At 43.6% G+C, this 25,306-nt stretch overlaps 1 protein-coding gene across 3 annotated transcripts in view; it reads left to right on the forward strand.

Annotated features, from left to right (window-relative positions):
* The window catches only part of CPNE4 (copine 4), a 1,706,709-nt gene that overhangs the window by 809,343 nt on the left and 872,060 nt on the right, over positions 1-25,306 (forward strand). For all 3 annotated transcript variants that reach the window (XM_069648719.1, XM_069648721.1, XM_069648720.1), the window contains exon 3: positions 21,699-21,878. In XM_069648719.1, coding sequence (XP_069504820.1) covers positions 21,699-21,878 — 180 coding nt within the window. The remainder of the gene's footprint in view (positions 1-21,698; positions 21,879-25,306) is intronic.

Below are 25,306 nucleotides of genomic sequence, written 5' to 3' on the forward strand. Positions count from 1 at the left end.
AATGATCAAGCTGCACTTCTGGGATTGCGTGGAGCAGCTTGGTCTGGACTGCTTATGCTCAGTGGGTGGTCATGAATGATCAAGCTGCACTTCTGGGATTGCATGGAGCAGTTTGGTCTGGATTTATGCTCAGTGGGTGGCCATGAATGATCAAGCTGCACTTCTGGGGTTGTGTGGAGCAGCTTGGTATGGACTGCTTATGCTCAGTGGGTGGGCATGAATGATCAAGCTGCACTTCTGGGGTTGCGTGGAGCAGTTTGGTCTGGACTGCTTATGCTCAGTGGGTGGCCATGAATGATCTGCATGTGGTTGGTCTCCTTCTGTAATACCAAAAACCAGCTAAACACAATGCAAGTGAATGCTACAGTGAGGACTCAGCGTTGGCTCAAGTGCGTCCATCCATCCTTGTCTGGTGTCATGACTCATGGTGCATTCGTTCATTCATTCATTCATTCATTCATTCATTCATTCATTCAATGACATGGTCAACTTCATTGAATTTGTGTAGCTTTTGCAGTCAATAATATCACTCAAATTAAGCAGAATGTTACGGTATGTTATTTGATCTTTGTGTAGCACTTATTGCCATAGGTATGGCTTCCGAGTGCTGCGGTAGATGAACGCCCTTTGGAAGACTGTAGTCTGTGCAAACATGCAGTAAATGGCGCAATATAATGCAAATGAACAGTAATTGGCATTCGTTGGTAAGCAGAGGGGACTAGGCACAAGCATTTTAAAGCAGGCAGTGCATACTGCAAAGGCATATGGAAAGAGTGCTATGTCAGTGGCTATGTGACAGCTCAACCATATTTTTCATGGCACTTAGCTGTTCTCTATGGGTTGCAGCGCAAAAGGGGGCAAGCGTATTGTAAATAGGCTATCAATCCCTAGGGCAACTGTTTACGGTTGAGGGCTATGTTATGCTTTACATGCAGAACACATGCATCAATGGCTAATATGCAGTCAACATGCAAATTACATGCACAGTTTTCAAATAAAAAACAGATACAACCAAAGTGGGTCTTCTTGTCTGAACCATCTCGCTATTGCAATAAAATGTAGTATGTGCCATCATTTGTTGTCTTTTCTTTGGAGACACAAGCCATGTAACAACACAAGTTCGCTCCACGCTCAGACCACAGAGCCCGCTACCAATTCCATGTATCCCCCCACACCTTCCACATACTAATTGCCATTTTTCGTGCCAACCGACAATGACGAGAACACGAGCGTTGAGGAACGGCAGTACGCCTAGCACCCAGTCCACACTGGGCCTCCCAACATAAGTAAGCAAGTGCTCTCACACACCATTTGTTCCACTATATGCCACCCCATCGAGTGACACAGCCCTTTTCACTGTCATCCCCACAGAAAAAGCCAACAAACACACATCAAAGCCTTGAACCTGGGGCAACTCTGGGATCCACTCCAAACAACTGTGATCCAGGTAATATTTTCAACCAATTCTTTCAACCAATTTTTTCTTGAAGCCAATATCCAGTATCACACAGCATGGAGCCCAGCCTCTCACAGCTCTAATGGGCACGCATTGTTCACTATGTCTTCCCAAATAACAGGCATAGGCGCAATGAAACAATGGACTGGTGTCAGTAAAGTACCAGGAACCACGTCATACAGACACACATTTACCTCAAGCAAGCAGAAGCTGTGAGGGGCAAGAAAATGTCAGTGGAAGCTAAGAGGGTACCACACAAAACCCTAAAGAGCCTGTTATCCTTCACAATCCTTCTTATTGTAGGACCACAAGTCCCTCAATTCAATTATAGACAAACAACATTGTTCATAAAGTATATGTGCAGAGTCATATACCAGAGTCTGTAGGTCATATATATCACTTTTTCTTTACCTACAGACAATATCAATCCTAGGCCCAGATGAAGGCTACCACACTGCTAGCCGAAACGTCTAAGTCTAGGACGATCGAAAATTGATAGCACCATTGTCCTACACTATTAATAGTGATGTCGACCAAGAATTGGTCAGGGACTATCCCTGACAAGAAGAACATTCTGAACTAACAATATGTTCATATTCGATGTACAAATGTGATGTCCACAAATGTTTTTATGTTGTATTAATTTACTTTTCACAAAAAACTGTCACAAAACATGGATGTATTGAAATTGAACTATCAAATGTAAAATGATGTAAAAGTAAGTGCTTTGAACAGTGTTAGATATGAACTAAACAAAAATAATAAATACAAGCCAATTTAAAAAGTCAATACTATGAGTATGAATTGTTATATAATAACCGATACATGAGAAAAAATTGCAAGTCTCTATACGAAGGGTTTTGGAATAGGGATCCAAAAAACACCAAATCAACTACCATGCAACACTGATGCATGAAGAAAATATTCGGGTAGGACACCTTCTGTTCTAGCATTTTCCCTTTGCCCATTGGTCCTGTCCAGTTAGGACGACCCTTTGTTTCCTGACTAATTACATAGCAACTGCACTCTTCTAAGCTCTACATTGCTGCTAGTGGCTCCAACTGCTAATTATAGACTAGATGCTCGATAATTTTAAAAGCGGTATAGAGATCCACGCTATACATGGCAAGTCTAAATATGGCAGCATTCAAGAAAAATATGGCCAAAGATACATCCCAAACTTCTGTTATGTTAAAAAGGCAAAGAAGTGACTCACCCACTCCTAATGAAAAAAGTATAAACCCAGTCATGCTTGACATCTTGATGGAAATTAGAGCCTTAAAGCCATTTATGGAGGCTACCAATAGCAAATTACAATATTTGGATGAAAAGTGGTCAGCTTTTGATTCCAGGATCACTGAAGTGGAGCGTAGAGCGAGCAATGCAGACAACATCACAAACAAAGTAGCTAACCCAGAAAACTCAGTTAAATTACTTCAAAAGCAATCGGAAAACCTGGAAAATAGAAACAGAAGAAACAACCTCTGTAATGTGGGCCTTCCTGAAGTGATTGAAGGAGAGGACACCATTCTTTTCCAATCCTCTGTGTTACCTAAATTACTAGACCTCCCCCCTTAAGTGCAGCTCAACACTCAAAGAGCCTGCAGGATTGGTTTGATGAGACTGCAGCCTAATTCTACTAAGGGTGCAAACACTCTAATGTTCACTCTCCTAGACTTTAAACATATTTGTTTGTTTGTTTGTTTGTTTATTCATTTGTATGGCACACCAAACCCAAAGGCAGCTGGGCGCAACAGAGAACAGAATACATGGATACTTCAAGCTTAGTTACAGAGTAAGGCACTGGACAACTCATAATGCAAAAGGTCAAGACGATTAAACATCTCGTTTGGAATGGGAATAATATTTTCTTTTCTCAAGATGTTGCAAACTCTACTGCCTCAAGAAGAATATAATTATTGGTGCTAAGGTCAGCCTTGAGACAACTTAATGCTAGATGTGGAATGATTCATCCTGCAACCTTGAGAGTAACCTTTAGGGGCCACACAACCTCTTTTGACAATCCTGGAGAAGTGAGACAACTTATTAATCTAAAATGTCTGATGAAATGGACACGACTGGGCCTTCGGGTAATAATCCAACACAAGGTCTCCTAAGAGAAGTCTTTTTATGCCTTTCTAGTTTTACCATGCAAGAGTGGTGCCTGGAATGGCCTGCACCAGTTTGGCGCCCCCTCATCACCGTACTTTGGTCAAAACATGGAATGTTTTGGCTGTTTCCAGTTAGCCAATAGGTACTATCATACTAAGATTCAAGATTCACTTTCTTTCATTTTCATATTTCTGTTTGTCACCGCTTTCCACATATGTATCTCTTTATCTGTATGTTCTTCCCCTAAGGGTAACGTATCATTCGTAACTACTATATGCTTCATTAACATTACTTGGAAATTCTTACACTCATATTCTGCCATGAGTTAACTTTTAATTTTAGGTTCATAATGTATATGTCTGAATTCCTATGTCAATAAATACATCATTTTGGAATGTTAAAGGTATCCATAATCCCATCAAATGACAAAAAGTACTATCATATCTTAATAGAAAAAAGCCTTGCATTGCTTGTATACAAAAAACTCGCCTCCCCGCAATGGAAGCTGTAAAACTTAAGAAGCAGTGGTTGGGGAAGGTCTTTACAAGTCCGGCTCAGGATAAAAGAAATTGAGTGTTTATTCTGGTTAACAAAAAATTTGATTTCAAGATTATTAGCTCACAGTCTGATGACTCGGGTAGATGGGTTCTTTTGAATATTCTTGTTCACTCTACTTACTACTCAATTCTAAATGTATATCATCCTAAAGTATCAGACCCGGGCTTTTGCAAAGAATTTAGGAATGTTTGTTACGCTCAAATGTTCACAATTGTATCATTTGTGGAAATTGCAATGAAATAGTAGATGCGTTCCTTGACAGAAAATGTAAATATCTTTTAAAAAAAAAAAATATCACATAACCAGTTAATCTCTGAGTTAAGGCTTGCAGATGCCTGGCGCCTGCAACACCCATCGGTATAACTTCCATTCTTGTCCGCGTGCTTCATTTTCTAGAATTGACTATATCTTCCTGACCAACTCCTTGGTTGCCAGACTAGTAGACTCCACTATAGATTGTATATCCTCGTCTGATCATGCCCCTGTCTATATTAATATTGGTAACACCGCCCTTAACTCAACACAAATTGATGGAGATTCAATATGGCCTCTCTCCAGAGATGAAAAATTGGTATCCTTTCTGACAAAAGCTCACAAGAATTTTTTTCAAGTCAATAAAGCAGCAGATACTTCTATACCAAATAATTGGGACTGCTACGAAGCTGTACCCAGAGGGGCTAGAATCTCTTATGTGGAAAGAAAAGAAGAAGGCTATGAAGCATGAATCCGAAGAAATCTTAAGAAAAGTAAAAAGTCCAGAAAAAATATATACATGTCTAACCCTTCCCAGATATCCCACTCCAACATATTACATCTAAAATACATTTTCCAACAAAGGTTAGGTGGGACCGAGTGTGGTAATATGAGATCAAATGAACCAGGTTAGTTGGGATAGAATGAGAATCCAGGATATGTGAAAGCATGTGTTGTAATAATGTGATCAAAGAAGCTGGATTAGGCGGGGCATAGTCTGCTAATAATGAGATCAAAGGAGCCATGATAGGTGGGGCAGAGGGTGGTAATAATGAGATCAAAGGAACCAGGAAGTGTGGTACAGAGTCTGGTAATAATGACATTAAAGGAGCCAGGACAGTGGGATTGATTGTGGTAATAGTGAGATCAAAGGTACCTGGATAGGTGTGGCAGAATGTGATAAGAATAAGATGAAAGGAGCCAGGTTCGGTGGGACAGAGTGTGGTAATAATGAGATCAAAGGACACAGGATAGGTCTTACAGAGCATGGTAAGATTGAAATCAAAAGGGCCAGGATAGTGGGAACAAGTGTGGTAAAAATGAGATAAAAAGAACCAGGATAGGTGGAAAAGAGTGTGGTAATAATGTGTTCAAAGGAAGTAGGATAGCTGAGACAGAGGTATAGGATAATTTCTTATTAAGAAAATGGTTAAATACAGAACAGATTTTGATGCCCGCACTTGCATTGACTGAGTCTTACAGTAAACTGTAAATGTAATAACATCATTGGCTCTAGGCCACATGTTTTCTGCATCCCTCATGTATGAAGGTGGTCCCACAAACAAATTAAGTACCCGCCCATCACTAAAGGGTATTATACCAGTACATTTAAAGTAAGTTTTGCCACGGGTGCACAGGGTGCATGGTTGTTGGTCTCTTGCAGATCTACTCATTTGAATATAAGCGAACATGATTAAAATGTGTGCCCTTTCCAAGATTCAGAATTTTACTTTTATAATTTTTTCTTTCAGTTTTCCAGAGATAGTGATTTTGGGGGATTATAATGTCATCTGTGATTTCCTGTAAAGTTAGCGTGTGAAAGGGATATTCTTTCTGGTCTTTGCTGAAAAGTGGGTTAGGCAGGTTGGATATGATATTTCATGTCTACTAACTTACCAAAAATACTTTTGTGATCATCCATACTCTCTACATGGAGGGAGGCCAGGCATAGCTAGGACAATAGGTGGCAGTGTACAGAGGTAGCCAGTTTGGGACCATTCAATCTTAACAAGAATTGGCAATGCCAACAGTTTGGGTTTTGTGTAGGCATGGGAAAGACACTTGCGGCACAGCCGTTATGGTATCAAATGGCCTATTGATGGTAGCAGCGGCAAAATAGTGCGAGTACCTGGGCATCTAATAGCAGTGCCCGGGAAAAGCCTAACATTTATACACAAGATAAAACTGTTGGCATTGCCAAGGCTTGTTTTTAACAGTACTTCAATGAAGGACATGCAAAGTAATAATAAATCGAGTGACTGAAGGCAGACCGGGTTAAAACAATTTTATTACACCAGTCATGGGTTTACAAATACAATTTAGTCATTAGCTTGCCGAAGACTGCTTTAGAAAAACACTGCCAGGCACTTTGAGTGCAAAGTTTGATGGTAATGCTTGAATAAAGCATGCTCAAAGAGTTCCCAGGAGGAGGTGTTGTGGGTGGGGAGGGTCAGGAACTACATGGGAATGGCCCTAGGGATTTGAGTGGCCATTGGCAGTGAATGGGTGGGCACATAACCAAACAATACCCGCAAGCTGTGTGTCCCTCCTCATATGCCATTCCCTTTCTGTACTCTAATGCAATAGTTTTGGCTTATAGGTGGTGCAAGCGACACCCAGTAGCCCAAACTAAAAAAGCATTGACAGTGGCGTGAAAGTGGTCTGTGAATTACGACTACTGCTTGTGGATGATTCACTTCCGGGAATCTGGACGGGCCTGTGGTATCAGCCAATGGAGAGGTAGCAGGAAGGGTGGTGTCAGTGCCTGTCAATGGTCCACCTCTTGGAGACTCACTGGACAGAAGAACTCTCTCATAGAGGTGAAGGACTTGTGCTTGTGTGTGGACCTGTGCTACATGAGAGAGATTGTTTCCCAAAATACCTTCATATTTTCATAGGGTTGTACCATTTTACAAGGAAGCGTTTCATAAGCAAATAATAGGGTCTCTATTGAACGAGGACCATCCCTCCCTCCCTCCCCCAGGATACTAAATCACGACTTAGCATTGTCATGCTTACAACAAAACAAAAAAAAATCTTGTTAGCAAATACATCTATATTAATGTACTGTGACTCGGAAAATCAATCTGATCAAGATGATGGACGGGAGGATAGCTCTGTGGCAACGTGCTGGTCTTGGAAGCAAGACCATGCTGAGCAAACACAGGTTCGAATCCCGGACCGCATTTGAAATTTTTTTTAAAAAAGAAAGCGCGTTATAAATAACCAACCCTTCCACAATGAAACTAGCGCCTAGATACCTATGGGTTATGTGCGCTGTAAACAAATAAAAAAATAAAAAAATGATGTTGCTGGAAAACTTAATGTATATGATTGATTTGAATGGGGCACCTCTGAGACTGCATGGATTTACAACCTTCCTCTGTATTGGTACAACGCCCAACCACTGGGCATCATAGCACCTCCTGCCATCCCAGTCCCCCATGTGTAGCCCTTGCATTGTCTGCCTGTGGTTTGATGAAATGTGACATTCATTCGGATAACATGGCATCTTCATTGGTACCTTGTTGTGTTTAGGACCAGTGTGATAGATGTCCATCTTCTTGGAGAAAACACCTGGGTTTGCCCAAAGTGAATGGATTCCGCATGAAAATCAAATCTGCTGGTCACCCTCACACTTGCTGGTCACCCTCACACTTGCTGGTCACCCTCACACTTCGATAGAGAATTAAAAGGTGGTGGAAGTGCTTTCTATCCAGGGGGCCCACTGAAACCCAGGGCCCGTAAATGAATCACTAAACTCCATATTTAGCCACCTGTGTTTACTTTCTGCTGTGCAGCATTCATTTGACATTTCAGCAATTGTTGCACAGCATGGATGCCTTTCATGAAAAGTATATGCAGTAAGGACATTATGCACATGGCATGCTTGAAGCAACATCTATTCGCTTTCCTTTAAACCCCCACTGGTCTTCGGAAAGGCAGTACATATTATACAGTTGCCAATTGACACTCCTGACACTAATGGCGTAAAAGCGACTACTCAGAGAAAGTATAATATTAACTTAAATTACTTATAATCCCGAAACCGTGCGTCAGCAAATTGGGGTTTATTTTAAACACGCAGTTGCAACATAAAAACATGTTGACATGTCTTTGTTCTGTGTCATACCTGGTGACAGGGACGTAGAAGCCATACAGGAAGTTGGCACACACATAAAACAACTTTTCCCCAAAGCATGTTCCTGTATTATGTACAGGACCACATGCATAACCAATTTCACATTTTCCGTGTTAATGTTTACATGAAACAAACTTTGAAGATGTCTTACAAGTCAGCAGCCTTTAAGATCCCACAGGCCCAAGGTATTTGCAATTGACATCATGTCAATCTCTATCGCCAACTCTACCCATATTAAAATACATAGGGCCCCATTACACGGTAGGCGGTAAACCATGGCGCTATTAGCGCCATGGTTCATGTCGGTAATTTACCGGTACCGCCTTGGAGGAAAGGGGAATTACCGCCCCATTCCAAGGTTGGTGGGGCGGTAATTCCCCTTTCCACCATTGACCTTCCCCATTCCCATTTTTGCCCCATAGGGCTCTATGGGAATGGGGAAGGCACTAATTACGGTACCGCAAATTGCGGTACCGTAATTAGCTCCACTGGTCCCTTTGCGGGTTGGCGGTAAACCCTTACCGCCTACAGTGTAATGAGGCCCATAGCTGGGGAAAGTTTGATATAAATGGAGCCATTTTGTTTGGGAGCCGTGGGGATTAACTTTTCCATTATAAACGCCCATGTCTTCTTCCTCTGGTATTTCCAACTCACATTCACATCTGCTAGAAATGGCCTGGAATCCTACAATTTGAATGTTAGACTAAATACAAAACCATATTCAACCAAGAGAGAATGTGTTGGTGTGCAGAGAAAGGAAGATATGATAAGTTGTGATTTTACTGAGTTTAGTTTCCAAGCCATGTCTGTCCTGCAATGAATCACCCGATCAAAGGAACATTTGCTGAATGCATTCCTCTCCTTCAAGTTAATAGAGTTTGGTTTCAGTCCCACTGAGGAAAAGCCTTTGTGGGACATAAGTACAGCTTCAGGAACTTTAGCAGCACTGTCTTTGATTTCCAAATCCTGAGACCAACTATTCATGCAGGAATGCTTTGGAAACTTTAACTTTAAATTCTCAATTTCATGTGTTGGTAGATGTTAGTGATTCATTTATGCGCCCTACGTGTCAGTGCGGCCCCCTTGATAGAAACCACTTCCGCTACTTTTTAATGCTCAGAGCTCTCTATCAATGGTTAGAAATACTGTATGGTTAATACATAGGCTCCCAATGCCCACACAAGCTTAGCATGTAAGGAACCTCCAGGTTTCTCAAAAGCAGAAGTTTTAAAAGTGGAAATAACAGTGAATTGCAAGATACATGACTCAAAACAGTAGACATTGGATCCGCGTGCCCACAATGTTTGATTGACAGTGTGTGATATTGATTGCTGATACAATGTTGTCCTACGTGGAATTAAGTCTATACAGAGAGTGTACACTCGAGGTCTCTCTCCCTCCTTCTGGGTAACTAAATATAGAAATGTAAGGGATTGGCTGTTCTTTTGAGACTGAGTGTGCCTCGTTATTGAAGAATTTTTGAGGTGTCTCTTCATCCAGAAATAGCAAAACCTAAGGCCCCTACTTGGCTGTAGCCTGTCCCCTTTTAAAAGATTCTGTGCAAATCTCTGCTCCAGTGACAGAGACAAATGCAGTGATATGCGAGATAGAAGATATCCACTAATAATAACCAATACATGTTAACGAATAACTTTTTTTAACAAATAGAAAATACCGAAAAAACACAGAGGGCCTCATTACGAGTCCGGCGGTAACCGAGGCGGTAAAACCACCTGGTTACCGCCGGACTCGTATTACCATTCCGCCTCTGATTCCCGGAATTACCGGGGCATTACAACCCCGGTTTTCCGGGAATCACGGAGGCGGAATGGTGTTAATCCCCATTCCCATAGGACTCAATGGGAATGGGGATCATGGAAACACCGGCAGCATCTCGTAATGCTGCCGGTGTTTCCTCGTCCGCCTGTAGGCGGGCGGTGTTAAATCCGCCAGGTCAAACCTGGCGGGAACATCACCTCCCGCCTGCAGGAGTCGGGATCAGGCAGTCCAGAAACAACGGTGGCGGCGGGTTTACCGCCACCATTATTTCCGGACTGCCTGATTTGTAATGAGGCCCAGAATTGTTTATTAAAAATATGTATGGGGGTGGGGTAAGGGATTGAAACGGGTTGGGAGGGAGTTGGGGGCAGGTTATAATCATAGAGAAACGAGGAGCTTGAGGGGGGGTTAAATGTAAAAACAAATTCGGTATTTTTTCGGTATTTCCGTTTCGTTGAACATGTTTTCATTTTGTTAAATTTACATAGATCCAGATAGAATCATCTTCAAGGATTTCTCATAGAAGTGCTTGGGAAGAATATGGGGGGTGAACTCAAGGGTATCACATGGCACTGTTCACCCTTTTAACTTGATATCAACCCTCTCAACGTCTACTGAATTGTTTATTTTGATGATAAAGATTTTATGGGGTCCCTTCCAGGTAGTGGGACGTACCTTTGCAGCTCTGGTTGAAGTTCACCTACACCCTACAGCATCTGTTTGCGCCCCGGCACAGCAAATAATGCTCAATACCTTCCCTGGCCGCAAAATGGTACAGTTGACGCAAGATGCCCAGGCAACGATAGAGCTCTCAATGGATTGCATGTATGTAGCTGCTGAAGGGCTCTGTAACCTGGGCATGTTTGCCCCTCTTTTATTGCTAGAGTAAGAGATTGAAGATGGCCATAAAAAGGGGACTACCAATTATCCCGCTGCTTATTACTGAGATAGCTGCTTAAACTCATGAGGCTCGGGAGGATAGCTCAGGGGCAACATGCTCGCCTTGAAAGCAAGACGACATGGAACAACACATGTTCGATCACCAGGTCCGCGCTTGCAAACTTCTGGGTATTAAGCATGTTGTAAATAACCCATCAAAATGAAAAATGAAATGATCTGACTGTTCTGCACTGGCATTGGCTTAACCTTCCTGCACCTTCTGTTGACAATGACCCTAATTATACGGACATTATTAGTACAAATGTGAACAATATCCCTCTGTGTGGTATAGGGAAATCATCTGCAAGATGTTTGCTGCTCATTGAAGCACTTCATATTTTAAAATGTGATCTTTTATCTTTGTATGTTAAAAACAAAGTTTTAAAATCTGATTTTTCTGCTATAAAAGTTAGTCCAAAAGGAAGTGATGCCTCGTGCTCCAAATAATGTCCTCATTGTAGAGGACTCATAGACGGAGTTGACCAAGTACATAATGTACCAGCTGTGTCTGTTATTTTCCCATTACCCCTACTTGTAAACTACCAGACCATATTGTGCACATTTCTGCTAATAAAATTAAACGGGAAAGGCCAAAAGATCTACATTTTGTTGATAATATTTAAACATTGAGTATAACCAACCTCCCGCACCTCCAAGTGTGCAAGTCTCTACTAAACCCTGCCCTGCATGCTGCTGATTTCATCATTAACCTGCGTCTGTGTCTGGCAAGCCACTGGGTGGTGTAGGGAGTTTGGTAGGACCTTCAAATAGGTCTCCTTTGTACTAGAAAGACAATAATGTGGTAGGTGGGGTTGCTGTCCCCAAACTGAGGAGAAGGGTAATTAGTGAGAGACGGGGGAGCCCCAGTTTAGCTGCGCTAAGGAATAGCAATATTGGTTGTGCTGCTGCTAGTGTAGGTGCATGTAGGCTTCCCCACAGCCCACAAACGTAGAGAAAATGTTTACTGCACCATGTCCCATGGACATGTCGCTAGTAGTTATAAAACAGGTTGATTCTAAACTGATAGTCAAAGAATGAGCCGAACTAGCAGTTTGGTTAGGTAGATATTCTCGTGAATAAGGAAATGTCTATGTGGAGGTAGCTAGTAATTAATTTAACTCCATTTATCATACTTCCTGTGCATCATCAAACAGTACAAGTGCCCTGGTGCCAACACGTGATTCGACCGGTTACTGGTCTTCATCAAGGCTGGGCTTTCTTATGGTACATACATAATAATTGATGGAAACATAAGAAAGAAGGGGCTTTCCACTGTGGATCGGCAATAGGTAAAAACATTGTCGGCTCACTCAGATGTACCGTTCACTCCCTTTTAATGAAACTGCTGGATTCCCCTTCTCCAGTGTTGTATATGTTATAGACAAACCTTATTAGGTTAATTTTGGTCAGGATTATGGAGGGCTCCTAGTTAGGGAGCAACCTCGCCCATGTTGGGTTCACGCGTGTGTATCTGCTGTTTTTCCATCAATTATTATGTATGTAATATAAGAAAGCCCAGCCTTGATAAAGACCAGTAACCATTCAAAACATTGAAATGTCCACCGAGACATTTCCTTATTGACGCATGAGTTGGAAGGCAGTTGAAAGAGGGGACAGTTTGGTCGCTAAATCTATAAATTGGCTAAGATACATGAAAGCATCGCTACTCATAATGGTGCCTTTCAGACGACTTAGCGTTCAACTCCCATGATTCACAGAGAGTATAGGCAGTGGTAAGGGTTCATGGGAGTTGGAGTCTAAAATATCTGAATGGTCAAATAATGAGTAACCATACAATAACGGCTTTTTGTCCATAGTCAAAGCTGATATTTTTGAGGTGGTTGGCTTTCCAAACTGGTGTAATTTAGAGTGTGATTCCCTAAGATTGGTGCCAGGTGACAGGTCAATAGCTAAGGGACTTTTTTCAATTGAATACAGACATTTACCTATACCTGGGATTCTGTGACATGCACCTCGTTCCCCTTTAAATCAATATTACCCTGATATAGACTTGCTGTTAATTTCTTTTTGCTATCACAGGCAAACTGATTTTATTAGACTCAATTGATGCACTGGACTGGAATGTGGTCATGTCGAATTCTGTCAGTCTACCAAATAAATGGAGGATTTTATCTAGCAGACCCAATCTGCTAATATCATCGGCTTCCGGGGGACTTTGACCTTCATAATGAGTGTGATGGAGCAGTAAAGACTGAAGTAAATTGGTGCTAATCCTCTTACTGCCACTTTGCCACTGCATTACCGCACCACCCAACTATGGGGTTGGCTGTAAAATGGAGGATCTTTATCTAGCCTTTTTTAGGAGGTATATCTTCCACTTTACATCCAAATCCAAAACCGATCAAATCTATTGCAGGGAATAACCACTCAGAGTAAATCTGACAAAAATCCAATTGTGTCCAAGGGAATCCAAAAATGGGGATTTACACGGACATACCACTGCTCGTAATTCTGTAGTAATACAATGTACTGCCAGAGTCATAATGAGGCCCTTGGTCCCTTAGTTCAATGTATAATACAGGATTTATTTACAGCTGATTTCAAACTAGAATCAGGTGATATTAGCAGATTGAAACAGGGTCTGCTAGGTAAAATCCTTGATTGTTTGGGCAGACCGGCAATGTTCGACATTTCCACATTCCATGCATGTGCTGGTTGGAAGATGATTGAGCATGTGTCAATCACAGGGATGTGAATGTTCAGCATGGACCATCTGTGGCACTACGGGGAGAACAGAATGAGGAAGGTGAGGCTTGTGGCATTATTTGCACTATGAGGCCTAATCGTATCTGACACTATAAATATGCCTCTCAAATGGCCATGCACCTGAACGATGAAGGACTCTGAGTTGGCAATGGCCACTTTTGGAGAGATATCCCTGATTGCCCCACGCTTCGTACATATATAAATAAAAGTTATATATTTGGGTTGTATTAATGAGCTAAAAATGGGTTTATAATTTTGGGGTCATCCACAGTCTCCAGTGTGGTCTAAATTCCATTGTTCTAACAACCCATATTCAATGGTCTGGAGATACAGATGAACGCTTTGTGCCACATAATGTGGCCCTCTCGGCTTCTAGCAGCCGAAGGGGAGTGCACTAGTCCGGATCATTCTTCACTGTTGCTATTCCTTCTATTTATAGGGCCTTATTTCCATGTATTGACCTGGAGATACAGATGAACTCTTTGTGCCACATAATGTGGCCCTCTCGGCTTCTAGCAGCCGAAGGGGAGTGCACTAGTCCGGATCATTCTTCACTGTTGCTATTCCTTCTATTTATAGGGCCTTATTTCCATGTATTGACCTGGAGATACAGATGAACTCTTTGTGCCACATAATGTGGCCCTCTCGGCTTCTAGCAGCCGATGGGGAGTGCACTAGTCCGGATCATTCTTCACTGTTGCTATTCCTTCTATTTATAGGGCCTTATTTCCATGTATTGACCTGGAGATACAGATGAACTCTTTGTGCCACATAATGTGGCCCTCTCTGCGTCTAGCAGCCGATGGGGAGTGCACTAGTCCGGATCATTCTTCACTGTTCCTATTCCTTCTATTTATAGGGCCTTATTTCCATGTATTGACCTGGAGATACAGATGAACTCTTTGTGCCACATAATGTGGCCCTCTCGGCTTCTAGCAGCCGATGGGGAGTGCACTAGTCCGGATCATTCTTCACTGTTGCTATTCCTTCTATTTATAGGGCCTTATTTCCATGTATTGACCTGGAGATACAGATGAACTCTTTGTGCCACATAATGTGGCCCTCTCGGCTTCTAGCAGCCAATGGGGAGTGTACTTGTCTAGATCATACCTGACTGATGCTTTTCCTTTTCTTTGTAGGGCTTTATTTCCATGTATTGACCTGGAGATACAGATGAACTCTTTGTGCCACATAATGTGGCCCTCCCGGCTTCTAGCAGCCGATGGGAAGTTCACTGGTCCGGATCATACCTGACTGATGTTATGCCTTCTCTTTATAGGGCTTTATTTCCATGTATTGACAACTGTAAGCTGAATCCAGATCTTGATTTAATTGTCTCTAGTATCTGTGGTGAATTAAATCAAACTCTGGAGCCATATGCCACCAAACCTGCCTTCATGATTAAGGTTTTTAACTTTAAGGCACGTGTGGTTCGATGCTAAATGCAGAAAGGCCGAGTGCTCTACTATGTCCATTCCAACAGCCCTGACAAAATGCACCCAAAAAGTCGCCACAATAAATGACCAACTTCTTCTCTCTCCACATGCATCAGAATTCAGTCTCAGTGGATATCACCTGCAGTGTTATTTCAGGAATGCATAAATACTATCAAAATCTTTGTCAGTATCAAAAAATTTAACACTAATGGGCGGGTCACCGTATGTTGCAAGATCTGCTCTTGACCAGGTGGCCACTGAGGTAGATAGCCAAGCTTTGATGTGCCCTCAGCATACCACCAAATAAAGTCACATGAGAGCTCACATCATTGATGGCTCCTTTATGACTTCGTTTTGAGGCTTCCCAGTTTGCTGACTGCCTTGGAGTTTGCCTTCAGTCTGTATTTATTTATTTATTTATTGATTGGTTAGACATTTGTATGGCGCCTATGCACAGGTGTATCTGCTGTCAGCCACTTTGTTATGCAAGAGTTATTTGCCACTATGCACATTTTCCATGTGTGGCGAGACTATATCAGAACATGATCCTCCAGCACATAACATGTTGAGAATCTTTCAGTCTATGGGTTTAACCATACACATTTGTAAATATCAAATAAAAGTCAGGAGCATGCAAGGAGTCAGTTTTAGGGATGTGCAATGCAAAGTATAGGACTATGATCTTTTTGGATGTCATTGATGTGGGGTAGTACTGCGCCAAGTGCAATGCAATAAGAGTATTGGTATAATTGGTGTTTGCTTCCGGGGAGGTATGAGGTGATGCGAACTATGGTTATTGAGCGAGAGGCATTGGTCAAGTAGTGGGCATCAGAACATGTTTGGGGTGGGCCATGTGATAGGAACCGGTCACAAACATTTGTTGCATGTTTTGACTACGAAGAGCACAGTCTCTCAAGAATCGCCATATGTGTGGTGCATCTTCGGGAATACAAGTAGAGCATGTACCAGGAAGAAATAATGCTGTGGTGGTGGGCTGCCCATCACATCTGCATTGAGATGTGCGAAGGGATTCATCTGAAGCAGTCAAGGAAGCTGTGCTATTGCTGAGAAAGGATGGGAAAGCATGAATAATATTGATGGCGAGGCTGCTGCCATCCGCAAAGGACTTCAGCTGAGTTGCAAATGCATGAGTGATTGTTTCTGTGGGCATGGGATGGTTTGTATGATTTGTTGGAGGACCCATGTGGCATCATTAGAGTCGATAAATGCGTACTGCTGTGTGAGTTCAGCTCTAATCTGGTAGCTATGGCTCATGATGTCCTTTCAGGTCAGAATATGATTAAATAAGGATAAATAAGACATGCATTGGAGTTTGAGGATGGACAGCGATGTGGCCGATGTGTGATAGTGAACTGCATGTGATGCAAAAAGGCCATGAACAAGATCCCAGTCTCGGAGGTAATGTGCGAAAGGGTTTGGTGACGGTGTTCCCTGCCTAGCCCTGAGGGTTTGTGTGAGGGTATCTCAGGGGGTCAGGCCACAGTATTTTCTGTGTGATCGGGCCATAGGTCGGTTGGTAGGATCCCCTGAGCCTCCTCCACCCACTTCACAGAGCCCTGGGGCAGGACCTTCTCTCACTACTGGCCCTTTCAATGCCCTAGAGGAGGCAGAGTCAACTGTGGCCTGTGCCTATGCAGAACCGCAGGAATTATATATCATGGTTGGCCAGCTTTAGTGCCCAGGATGCTTTCTTTCTTGTGAGCACAGAAAACTGTGAACAAGGCACAACGCAGTTACCGACCTTGCCACCTCTCAGTCACAAAGTCTGCATGTGTCTTTCACCAAGGATGATTGGGACTGAGAGTTCCAAGATGGCAGACAATCCTGTTATATGCGTGTTAAATGGAGAAGAGCACCCAGTGATAAACTAGTATGCATGCCTGAAGTCTTGCCTCATACCCAGTCCCACACTACCAACACATATCAATCACACATGCAAGTGATAAACAGAAGCACGACTCAGGGGAAGGGAATAAGGCCCTATATAGACCTCGGCCGAGCTACAGAGTGGGTGGTTGTTTGGGGCAGCAGAGCAACAAGGTGTGTAGAGGTGGAATTGCAGAGACAGCAGAGGGGTAGGAGGAGGTGGAGGTGCAGAGGGAGCTGAAGATGTAGGAGGAGGTGCAGAGAGAGCTGAAGGTGTAGGAGGAGGTGGAGGTACAGAGAGAGCTGAAGATGTAGGAGGAGGTGCAGAGAGAGCTGAAGGTGTAGGAGGAGGTGGAGGTACAGAGAGAGCTGAAGGTGTTGGAGGGGGTGGAGGTACAGAGAGAGCTGGACGTGTAGGAGGATGTGGAGGTGCAGGGAGAGCTGAAGGTGTAGGAGGAGGTGGAGGTACAGGGAGAGCTGAAGGTGTAGGAGGAGGTGGAGGTACAGAGAGAGCGGAAGGTGTAGGAGCAGGTGGAGGTACAGCGAGAGCTGAAGGTGTAGGAGGAGGTGGAGGTACAGAGAGAACTGAAGGTGTAGGAAGAGGTGGAGGTACAGAGAGAGCTGAAGGTGTAGGAGCAGGTGAGGGTACAGAGAGAGCTGAAGGTGTACGAGGAGGTGGAAGTACAGAGGGAGCTGAAGGTCTAGGAGGAGATGGAGGTACAGAGAGAGCTGAAGGTGTAGGAGGAGATGGAAGTTCAGATAGAGCTGGTGGTGCGAGGATGGAGGTGTATAGAGAGACGTGTTGCAGGACAATGGGAGAAAACAGAAGAGGTTAGAGAAAGAGAGGAACAAATGGAAGGGGAGAGTACAAAAGGATAAGAGATATAAGCATAAGTTGGAGGAGAGAGAACCAATGAGCATGGAGGATGTTAGGAAAGAGAGTGAAAGAATGAGGTCATAAAATATGAAGAGTGGCGGGAAGGAGCAGGTAAGGAGGTTACTCGCTTAGTTAGAGGAGAGGAGAGGGAGCAAGACGTACAGAAAGGTGATAGTTCCCTGGGGATGCAGGGCCATCAAAAGCAAGAGAGTAAAACAAGCAACTTTATGTTTCTTGCAAGGCATCCGAGAAGTAACAGGTGTGTGGCAGAATGGTGGAGTGTCGGCGGCAAGCAGGCCGAGGACCTGATGAGACATCTAGAGATATGTCCCTGTTCATGAGCAAGCATCGGTTCAATGAGGAGGAAGGTGAGAGTGGCTTGGCTCACAGGATCAGGTCCCTGAGGTTTGGATGCAAAGTAGGGTCTGGCCAGGCACTGACAGACCCTCCTGGCCTACCTTACTTATGGGACATCCTGTCAACCTTGCTGAAACAAAGCTTGGAACATCAACACGTTTGTCTGTCTTACCTGAGAAGCACTAGCCAACCTGTGGTTGACAGGGAGAGGCCAACCTGGGACCAGGCGGTCAGCCCACAGAGCAGAGTTGTGCTTAAGGTCTGTGCTTGATAAGGGGGGAGCCGAAGAGACATTTCCCGACAACCTTCTGGAGCAAGAAGACTTGCTATTCTGACCCTTACTTTGGAGTTGCCTAATTGTGTACACTGTCACAAATAAAACCTTTGGAATCAGATTCATGATTTGTATCCTCTTGTGGCAGTTGTCATGGATATTATGGGACTAATAGTGAAGTTGGAACCTAGGTGCTGAATCCTTTTGGTTTTTAGAAGACAGCTACTCAAAGTGACCAGCATCATCCTGTGCTGACCGAAGGTTATTAGATGTCAGAGCTCCATATGATTGTGAAGTTATTGCAAAACTGCTCTCACTGATAACAGGGTACATTTTGTGTTGATTGAAATGTATAACATTCTTTAATATATGTGCATTACACATGATTGGACTGCTCTCTATGATCCGCAGGCCAGCAGCCAGGTGGAGTGGCTCAATCAATTTATTACAGAGACAATTCAGTTTCAAGTGGTCACATACTTGGAATGCAGAATTGCGCTTAAAGATGTGCAAAATAATACTGGGCAATGTGACCAGTGTAAGGAATCTGAGGTTTGTGGCAAAGGCCTTGCCTGGACACATGCCTCTGTAGCATGCATTTAACGTGAGTAGTGTGTGCTTACTGCACAGGGATGGTGCCATGAGGAGCATGAACTGGGTCTCTAAACTGCATGACAAATTCGTCAAGCACTCTATGGTGGATAAACTAGGAGTGAGAAAGATCAAGGCAAAGCAGAGGATCTCAAAGGTTGTGTGGTGTCTGGGGGAACTGGAGCTATCAATATGTCTTCAAGGGACAATGCTTTTCCTAGACATGCCGTGCAAACACAGACTCTTCCAGTTAAGTTTAATGACTAAGTAGTGATCTATACATTTCAAAGCTTGTGTTGTTTTATTGTTGTGTTTCTCGTTGGTACGGAGGGAGAGGCGTTATAATCATCACTCAGTTCTGGGATCTGCTGGGAGATGTAAGACTTTAATGTGACATGATCTATATCAAGATTGCATGTTCTTTGGACGGTCTCCTGCACTGAAATCTTTGTGAGAGTTCAAAATGTATTAGTTGACCCTCTTCTCAAAAACTGCTGTGGTGTGAGGGGCTTATACACAAGCTTGACGTATTTTACCCTCAGTTTTTGACCTTCTCTTTTACTTCACTACACCATAAGTGATGTGGAGTAGTGGGGTGTGCCTCACCAAAGTCCTACCCAAGTTGAGAGGTGTTTGAGACAGATCTTACTCTGAGTGGTGTTTCTCTTAGTCATGCATGGTATGTTTAAGTGTCACAACTACAACATAGCTCTGAAACAGTCCAAGTCACTATATGTAGTTAATGGTTTTAAATATAATGCTAGAGTGAGTGTTGTAATAAATGAAATGAACATCAAGCCCATTGTGCATTATGCAGTCGGTGATTCAAGCATAACATTTAGTCACAGGCCTATTTGGCAAATATAAACATCTGTGTTCATTCTTATTTTCCCAGCATACTCTGTGATTTTATGCAAAGTGGTCAGAAACCCTTATTTGGACTATTTGTCCACTCCCACTTTCTCATAAGGTTATTTTGAAAGATCACAATAGGATTGTACCGGACTGTCCATCTTGGAGTGATTATCCTCTATCCGAAAATAATTCAAATACTTATTTTAGGTTTTGATAATGTGCTTTGCTCAGTAAGAGAAGTGTGAAGTTCTGATTTCACTATAAAATATACTTGAAGTGATCTTTGGAAAATAACATTGTAACATTTTAAAAAGAGGCAGATCATAATGTTAGTACACATAAATAATCTCCTTTTTGTATTTGTCCCAGGATCATCTGCAGAGCTCATATGTGTCCCCTTCACCTCTCCTATAAAGACAATGCACCCTTTGTCTGATTGCGACACTGCCGCAGGAACACAGATTGACTATGTATGTCTCCAAATACCAGGCCAGTCCACACTTCACAGCACCCTTTCCTTCAAGATATCTGTTTTATCCCTGTTCACGAAGTTCATCAGCAATGGCTGGGCTGTCTTGAGCAAAGGAGCACCTGACTACTTGACTCTCACCCACAGAGACAGAAACATATAGCGAGGCAGGGAGAGAGTGGGCGAGGCAGAGAGAGAGACAGAGAGAAAGATTTGCAGAGAGAGAGAGATTAGCATAAAATATACTGGGTACATCTAGTTGCAGTCCTAATACCAGTGGAGCGAACTAGCCTAGAGCTCTCCCCCATGCAAATGCATTCAAAGCCGATCTCCTACCAGCAGAAAAAAGAAACACCAGCTCCCTTCTGCTTAATTTATTTATTTATTTATTTATTTATTTATTTATTTATTATTTAGCACCAAATCCATACCAAGCCATTTTATCAAATACCCAGGTTTTAGGTGTTTCCGCGAGGCCAGCAGATTGTTTTGCTGACATAGATCTATGGCCAGGGTGTTCCAGACCTCGAGACGCTTGAACTGGAACGGAACAACCATTCCCCCTTGCTCGTCTAATCCTGGGGTAGATCAAGCGCCCAGTATTACTCGAATGCAAGGATCTACAAGGTTCATACCGTTCAAGGCTTTGTTCAGGGTAGGAGGATGCCTTCCCATAGAGGCATTTGTTAGTCAAGGTGTTCACCTTGAAGCACACTCTAGTGGCCACTGGCAGCCAGTGCAGCTCTTTCCTAACGATGAAGATGTGTTCTAATGGGTGCTATTACTTACCAGCGGGTTGCCATATTTTCTGGCAGATGGAATGGCACAGCTTGCTGCTAGGTATGGGTAGGTTGCCACCGCCTGTAGATAGTATAGGGTCTAGAGCTGGTTAGCGCAACACTCATAGGCATATTTTCTGAGTAATTGCCTCAAATATCATACATGTGAATATTTCTTAAAAAGCACACAGTATGCCAAACATTTCTGTGTACAGAAATAGATGTCCAGTGCAAAGAGGCGGGTGGCGCTACACCGCGCGGCTTGCTACAGGAAAGATCGTATTCATTCACTCATTCTCTAGCTAGCTTACCCAGACTCTCACTCACTCACTCACTCACTCACTCACTCACTCACTCACTCACTCACTCACTCACTCACTCACTCACTCATTCACTCGCTCTCCTATGATTGAATTTGCTTGTCTCTGAGGACATGTGTTGCTAGGCCTGACGTCATAAGTGATAGTGTCTTATTCTTCCTCCAATAGGTGGACAGGACAGAGGTTATCCGGACCTGCATAAATCCCATCTTTTCTAAAGTGTTCACCGTAGACTTTTACTTTGAAGAGGTGCAGCGCCTTCGGTTTGAAGTGCACGACATCAGCAGCAATCACAACGGGCTGAAGGATGCTGACTTCCTGGGTGGCATGGAGTGCACTCTGGGACAAGTAAGTGGCTCTAGCGGATTCCATCCGGCCTTTCTCGTCAATTACAGTCTGTGTGGCATGGTGTGGTGTGGTCATTCTTACAGGGCATTCAATATCCTTGTCATGATGGAGGCAAGTATGTCCCAGTGTTTATTTGTTAGTTGGTCATTTGGGAGAACACAATAACATAGAATTGCATATTTTGAATGTTTGTATTTTCCACCAATGAACGCAGCCGCTCACACCCTCCGATGGCGTCACAAGAAGTGACAGCATATGCCGTTTGACCTTTAACCAATGACCTAGCAGTACGTGATATCACATGGCAAATTACCCCTGATGGCCTCACAGGAAGTGAAGTCACACATACTTTGAACCTATGGAATGAAAGAATGTTGATTTAAATGCCTAGATTCACTAAAGAAGCAGACCGAGGGCAGATAACGTGTAGCAGCATCAGTGACCATGGAGCACACGACCCTCAGTGTCTTGATGTTTCAGGGGGAAGGGGGATGTAACTTGAAATGAAGTACGTTGAGCAGGTGAGGCAGGAAGTAGGCAGGACTTGGATGGGGGGAGTATAAAAAGAAGATTCTATTGAATTTGCAGGCACAATATACAGGAACAGGTGAGAGACTCGAGTATAGCCACACACTGGCAGTACATCTTCTCAAATGTCCTCTGTCCCTCACAGGGAGGGCGTGGCATCCCCACACAGGCACATGCACACGCACACCCACACAAACGCACACACACACACAAAGACACACCTGACCTCACACACACCTACAGTCCACAAGCAGGTACCACAAAGCGCGGTACACAACTCGTGATGGCTCCGGAGACAGGAGGATGCAATCTCTCATCATGAGTATGGCAGTAAAGTTAGAACAACGCAGCATTGTAAACCCATCCTAAGTTTAAGAACCCGCCTAATCATGTGTCGCAATCCCAGTTACTATTGTCTATGCATGTTGTGCATAGAGAATACTGCATTGTGTTACAGTGGCTTACTCCATTCAGTGTTTTCAGTGTACCCCATGCAGTGATAGTCGATTGTGATCCCTAATTATAAATATGTGGTCATTTAAATGTCTCTTGTGTTTTAATGAACAAATTCTTCCTGTTACCATAGTCACAGGAAGGCAATAGTGCTGATAAACACCACCCCTGATGAACTCTTAATGAAATCCATGCCTATAACGCATATCTATCATATTTTGTGATCACAAGCCGTAGCAGAGTATCTTCGTTTTATGTGCTGTAGGGTGCATTCCTCTAGTAAGACGTGAAGAACAATCCAAGGTTTACTTCATGTTCCAGGTGTGCTGTAAAGTGCAACCTGTGGCTCTCCAGATGTTTTGGCCTACAAGTCAAATCATTCCTAGCCAGAAAATTCAAGGGCGAAGTATCGTGGGAATCATAGGTCAAAAGATCTGGAGAGATGCATTTTGCAGAACCCATAATGCTTGTTTTTCTTCTTGGGAGCGGTACTAGGTTACAAAAGGAGCAATTTATGGTATGACCAACTATATTCCAGAGAGTGAACTGAGCCATGCTTGATTTAAGGGGCCAACAGCACAGTTTGTGTCACTTAATGTTCTACAGGTCTCCTTTTCCCAGTCTGGGTGGAAAGGGATTTCTCAGTGTAATAGGGTCAGGGCCCCCTTACTTTACCGCCCATTATGTTCCATTGAGCATATGGCTACATTATATTAACAGAATGGGTAGAGCGCAATGTGACCCAAGGGTATCATGGTGCTAGGATGAGTAAAGGTAGAGCTGCGGAAACTAATTAGAACAGAAGGGTTTTCAAAACACGTCTGAATTCCAGATGGTTAACAGTGCATCTCAGAGACAGAGGCAGCATATGCCATAATTTGACACTGCCACTGAGGAAGTATGATCTCCGATCCTAACACGACGGGAAGAAGAAACAGGAAGCAGACAAGCCGAGCCGGAGCGAAGAGCATGAGTGGGCTGGTAATGGAGTCATTTGTCATGAAGGTAACTAGCAACAAGACCTTAAAAAAGGCCTGATGCACCAGGCAGAGACTTGAATTCAATTTGCGTAGTCACCGGCAGCCAGTGAAGGGAGCGAAGAACCAGCGTTATATAATTCCCATAAGCGATATTCATGGCTAACCTAGCCGCCAAGTTCTGCAATAGCTGAAGCCGATGGATTAAGCTCTTTGGCTGGGCAAGGTCAAGCACATTACCATAATCAATGTGACTTAATAACAGGGCGGCGACCACTGGTGACCAAACCCTCGAGGGGAGCAGAGGAAGGATCTTCCTAAGAATCCTCAGATGTTAGTGTCCAGCTTTACAGACAGCCCCCACCTCGGCACTCATAGAAAGTGTGGCAGAGAAAACAACACCCAGGTTCCTGAACATCACCACCGGTGCTGGAAAGGCACCCAGTGCCGGGGGCCAGAAGGCCGGGGTCCACAGTGAAAGAAGGGTGGAGGTGCGCCAACCACTAGAACCTCCATCTTGTTGCCATTAAGCTTTAGCCAATTATTATTCATGATATGATATGATAGGTAATTTATAACGTGCTTAATACCCAGAGGTTTCTAAGCGCGGATCTGGGGATCCAACTTGTGTTGCTCCGTGTTGTCTTGTTTCCAAAGTGAGCAATCCAATTCCTGATGGCCGCCAGGCAGAGGCTAAGACGTGATGACACCTCAGTCTGTTCGAGATTTAAACGCACCAGGGTCTGGGTGTCGTCAGCATAGGCATAGCATCGGAAGCCAAAGGAACGGATGAGAATCAGAAGAGGCTGCATATAAATGTTAAACAACATTGGGGACAAGGCGGAGCTCTGGGGGACACCACAGACAATGTGAAACAAGGCAGAGAGGAAGGGGGGAAAAAGAGCATCTGACTACACTCCACTGGAAAGGAAGTGAAGCAGGCAAGGACTGAACCCGCCAGGCCAATCTTAAACATTTGAGATATTAGAGTAGGGTGGTCAACAGTGTCGAAGGCCTCAGAGGGATCCAATAAAATCAGTGCTCCCATCCCACCACTGTCAACCAGCCTGGTCAGATCGTCCTGAACCAAGACCAGCACACTCTCAGTCCCCCACCCAGGATGGAGCCAGACTGGAAAAGGTTGAGAACACTGGCAGTCTCCAAAAAGGAGGGGAGAATAGGAGAGATCAGAACCTCCAACAATTTCATAAAGAAAGGTAGGAGTCAAATGGGGAGAAAGTTGGCCAGAAGAGTAGGATCGAGGGAAGGCTTTTTCAACAAGTGATGACATCTGCATGTTTCAATTCAGCAGGTATGTGGCCCGTCTGGCAAGACACATTAACATTTTACGTAATCCAGGAGATAAGGGTCAGGCAAATATCCTGGCTATGTGTGGGGTCTTTCCAGTTTGACCTCCACCTGTAGTGTTTCTCCAGTGGTGCATGCTCGCCATGATATTTGGGACTTTTG

This window comes from Ambystoma mexicanum, chromosome 2q (genome assembly GCF_040938575.1).
Source record: "Ambystoma mexicanum isolate Mex_15411 chromosome 2q, UKY_AmexF1_1, whole genome shotgun sequence".
In the NCBI taxonomy this organism is placed as follows: domain Eukaryota; kingdom Metazoa; phylum Chordata; class Amphibia; order Caudata; family Ambystomatidae; genus Ambystoma; species Ambystoma mexicanum.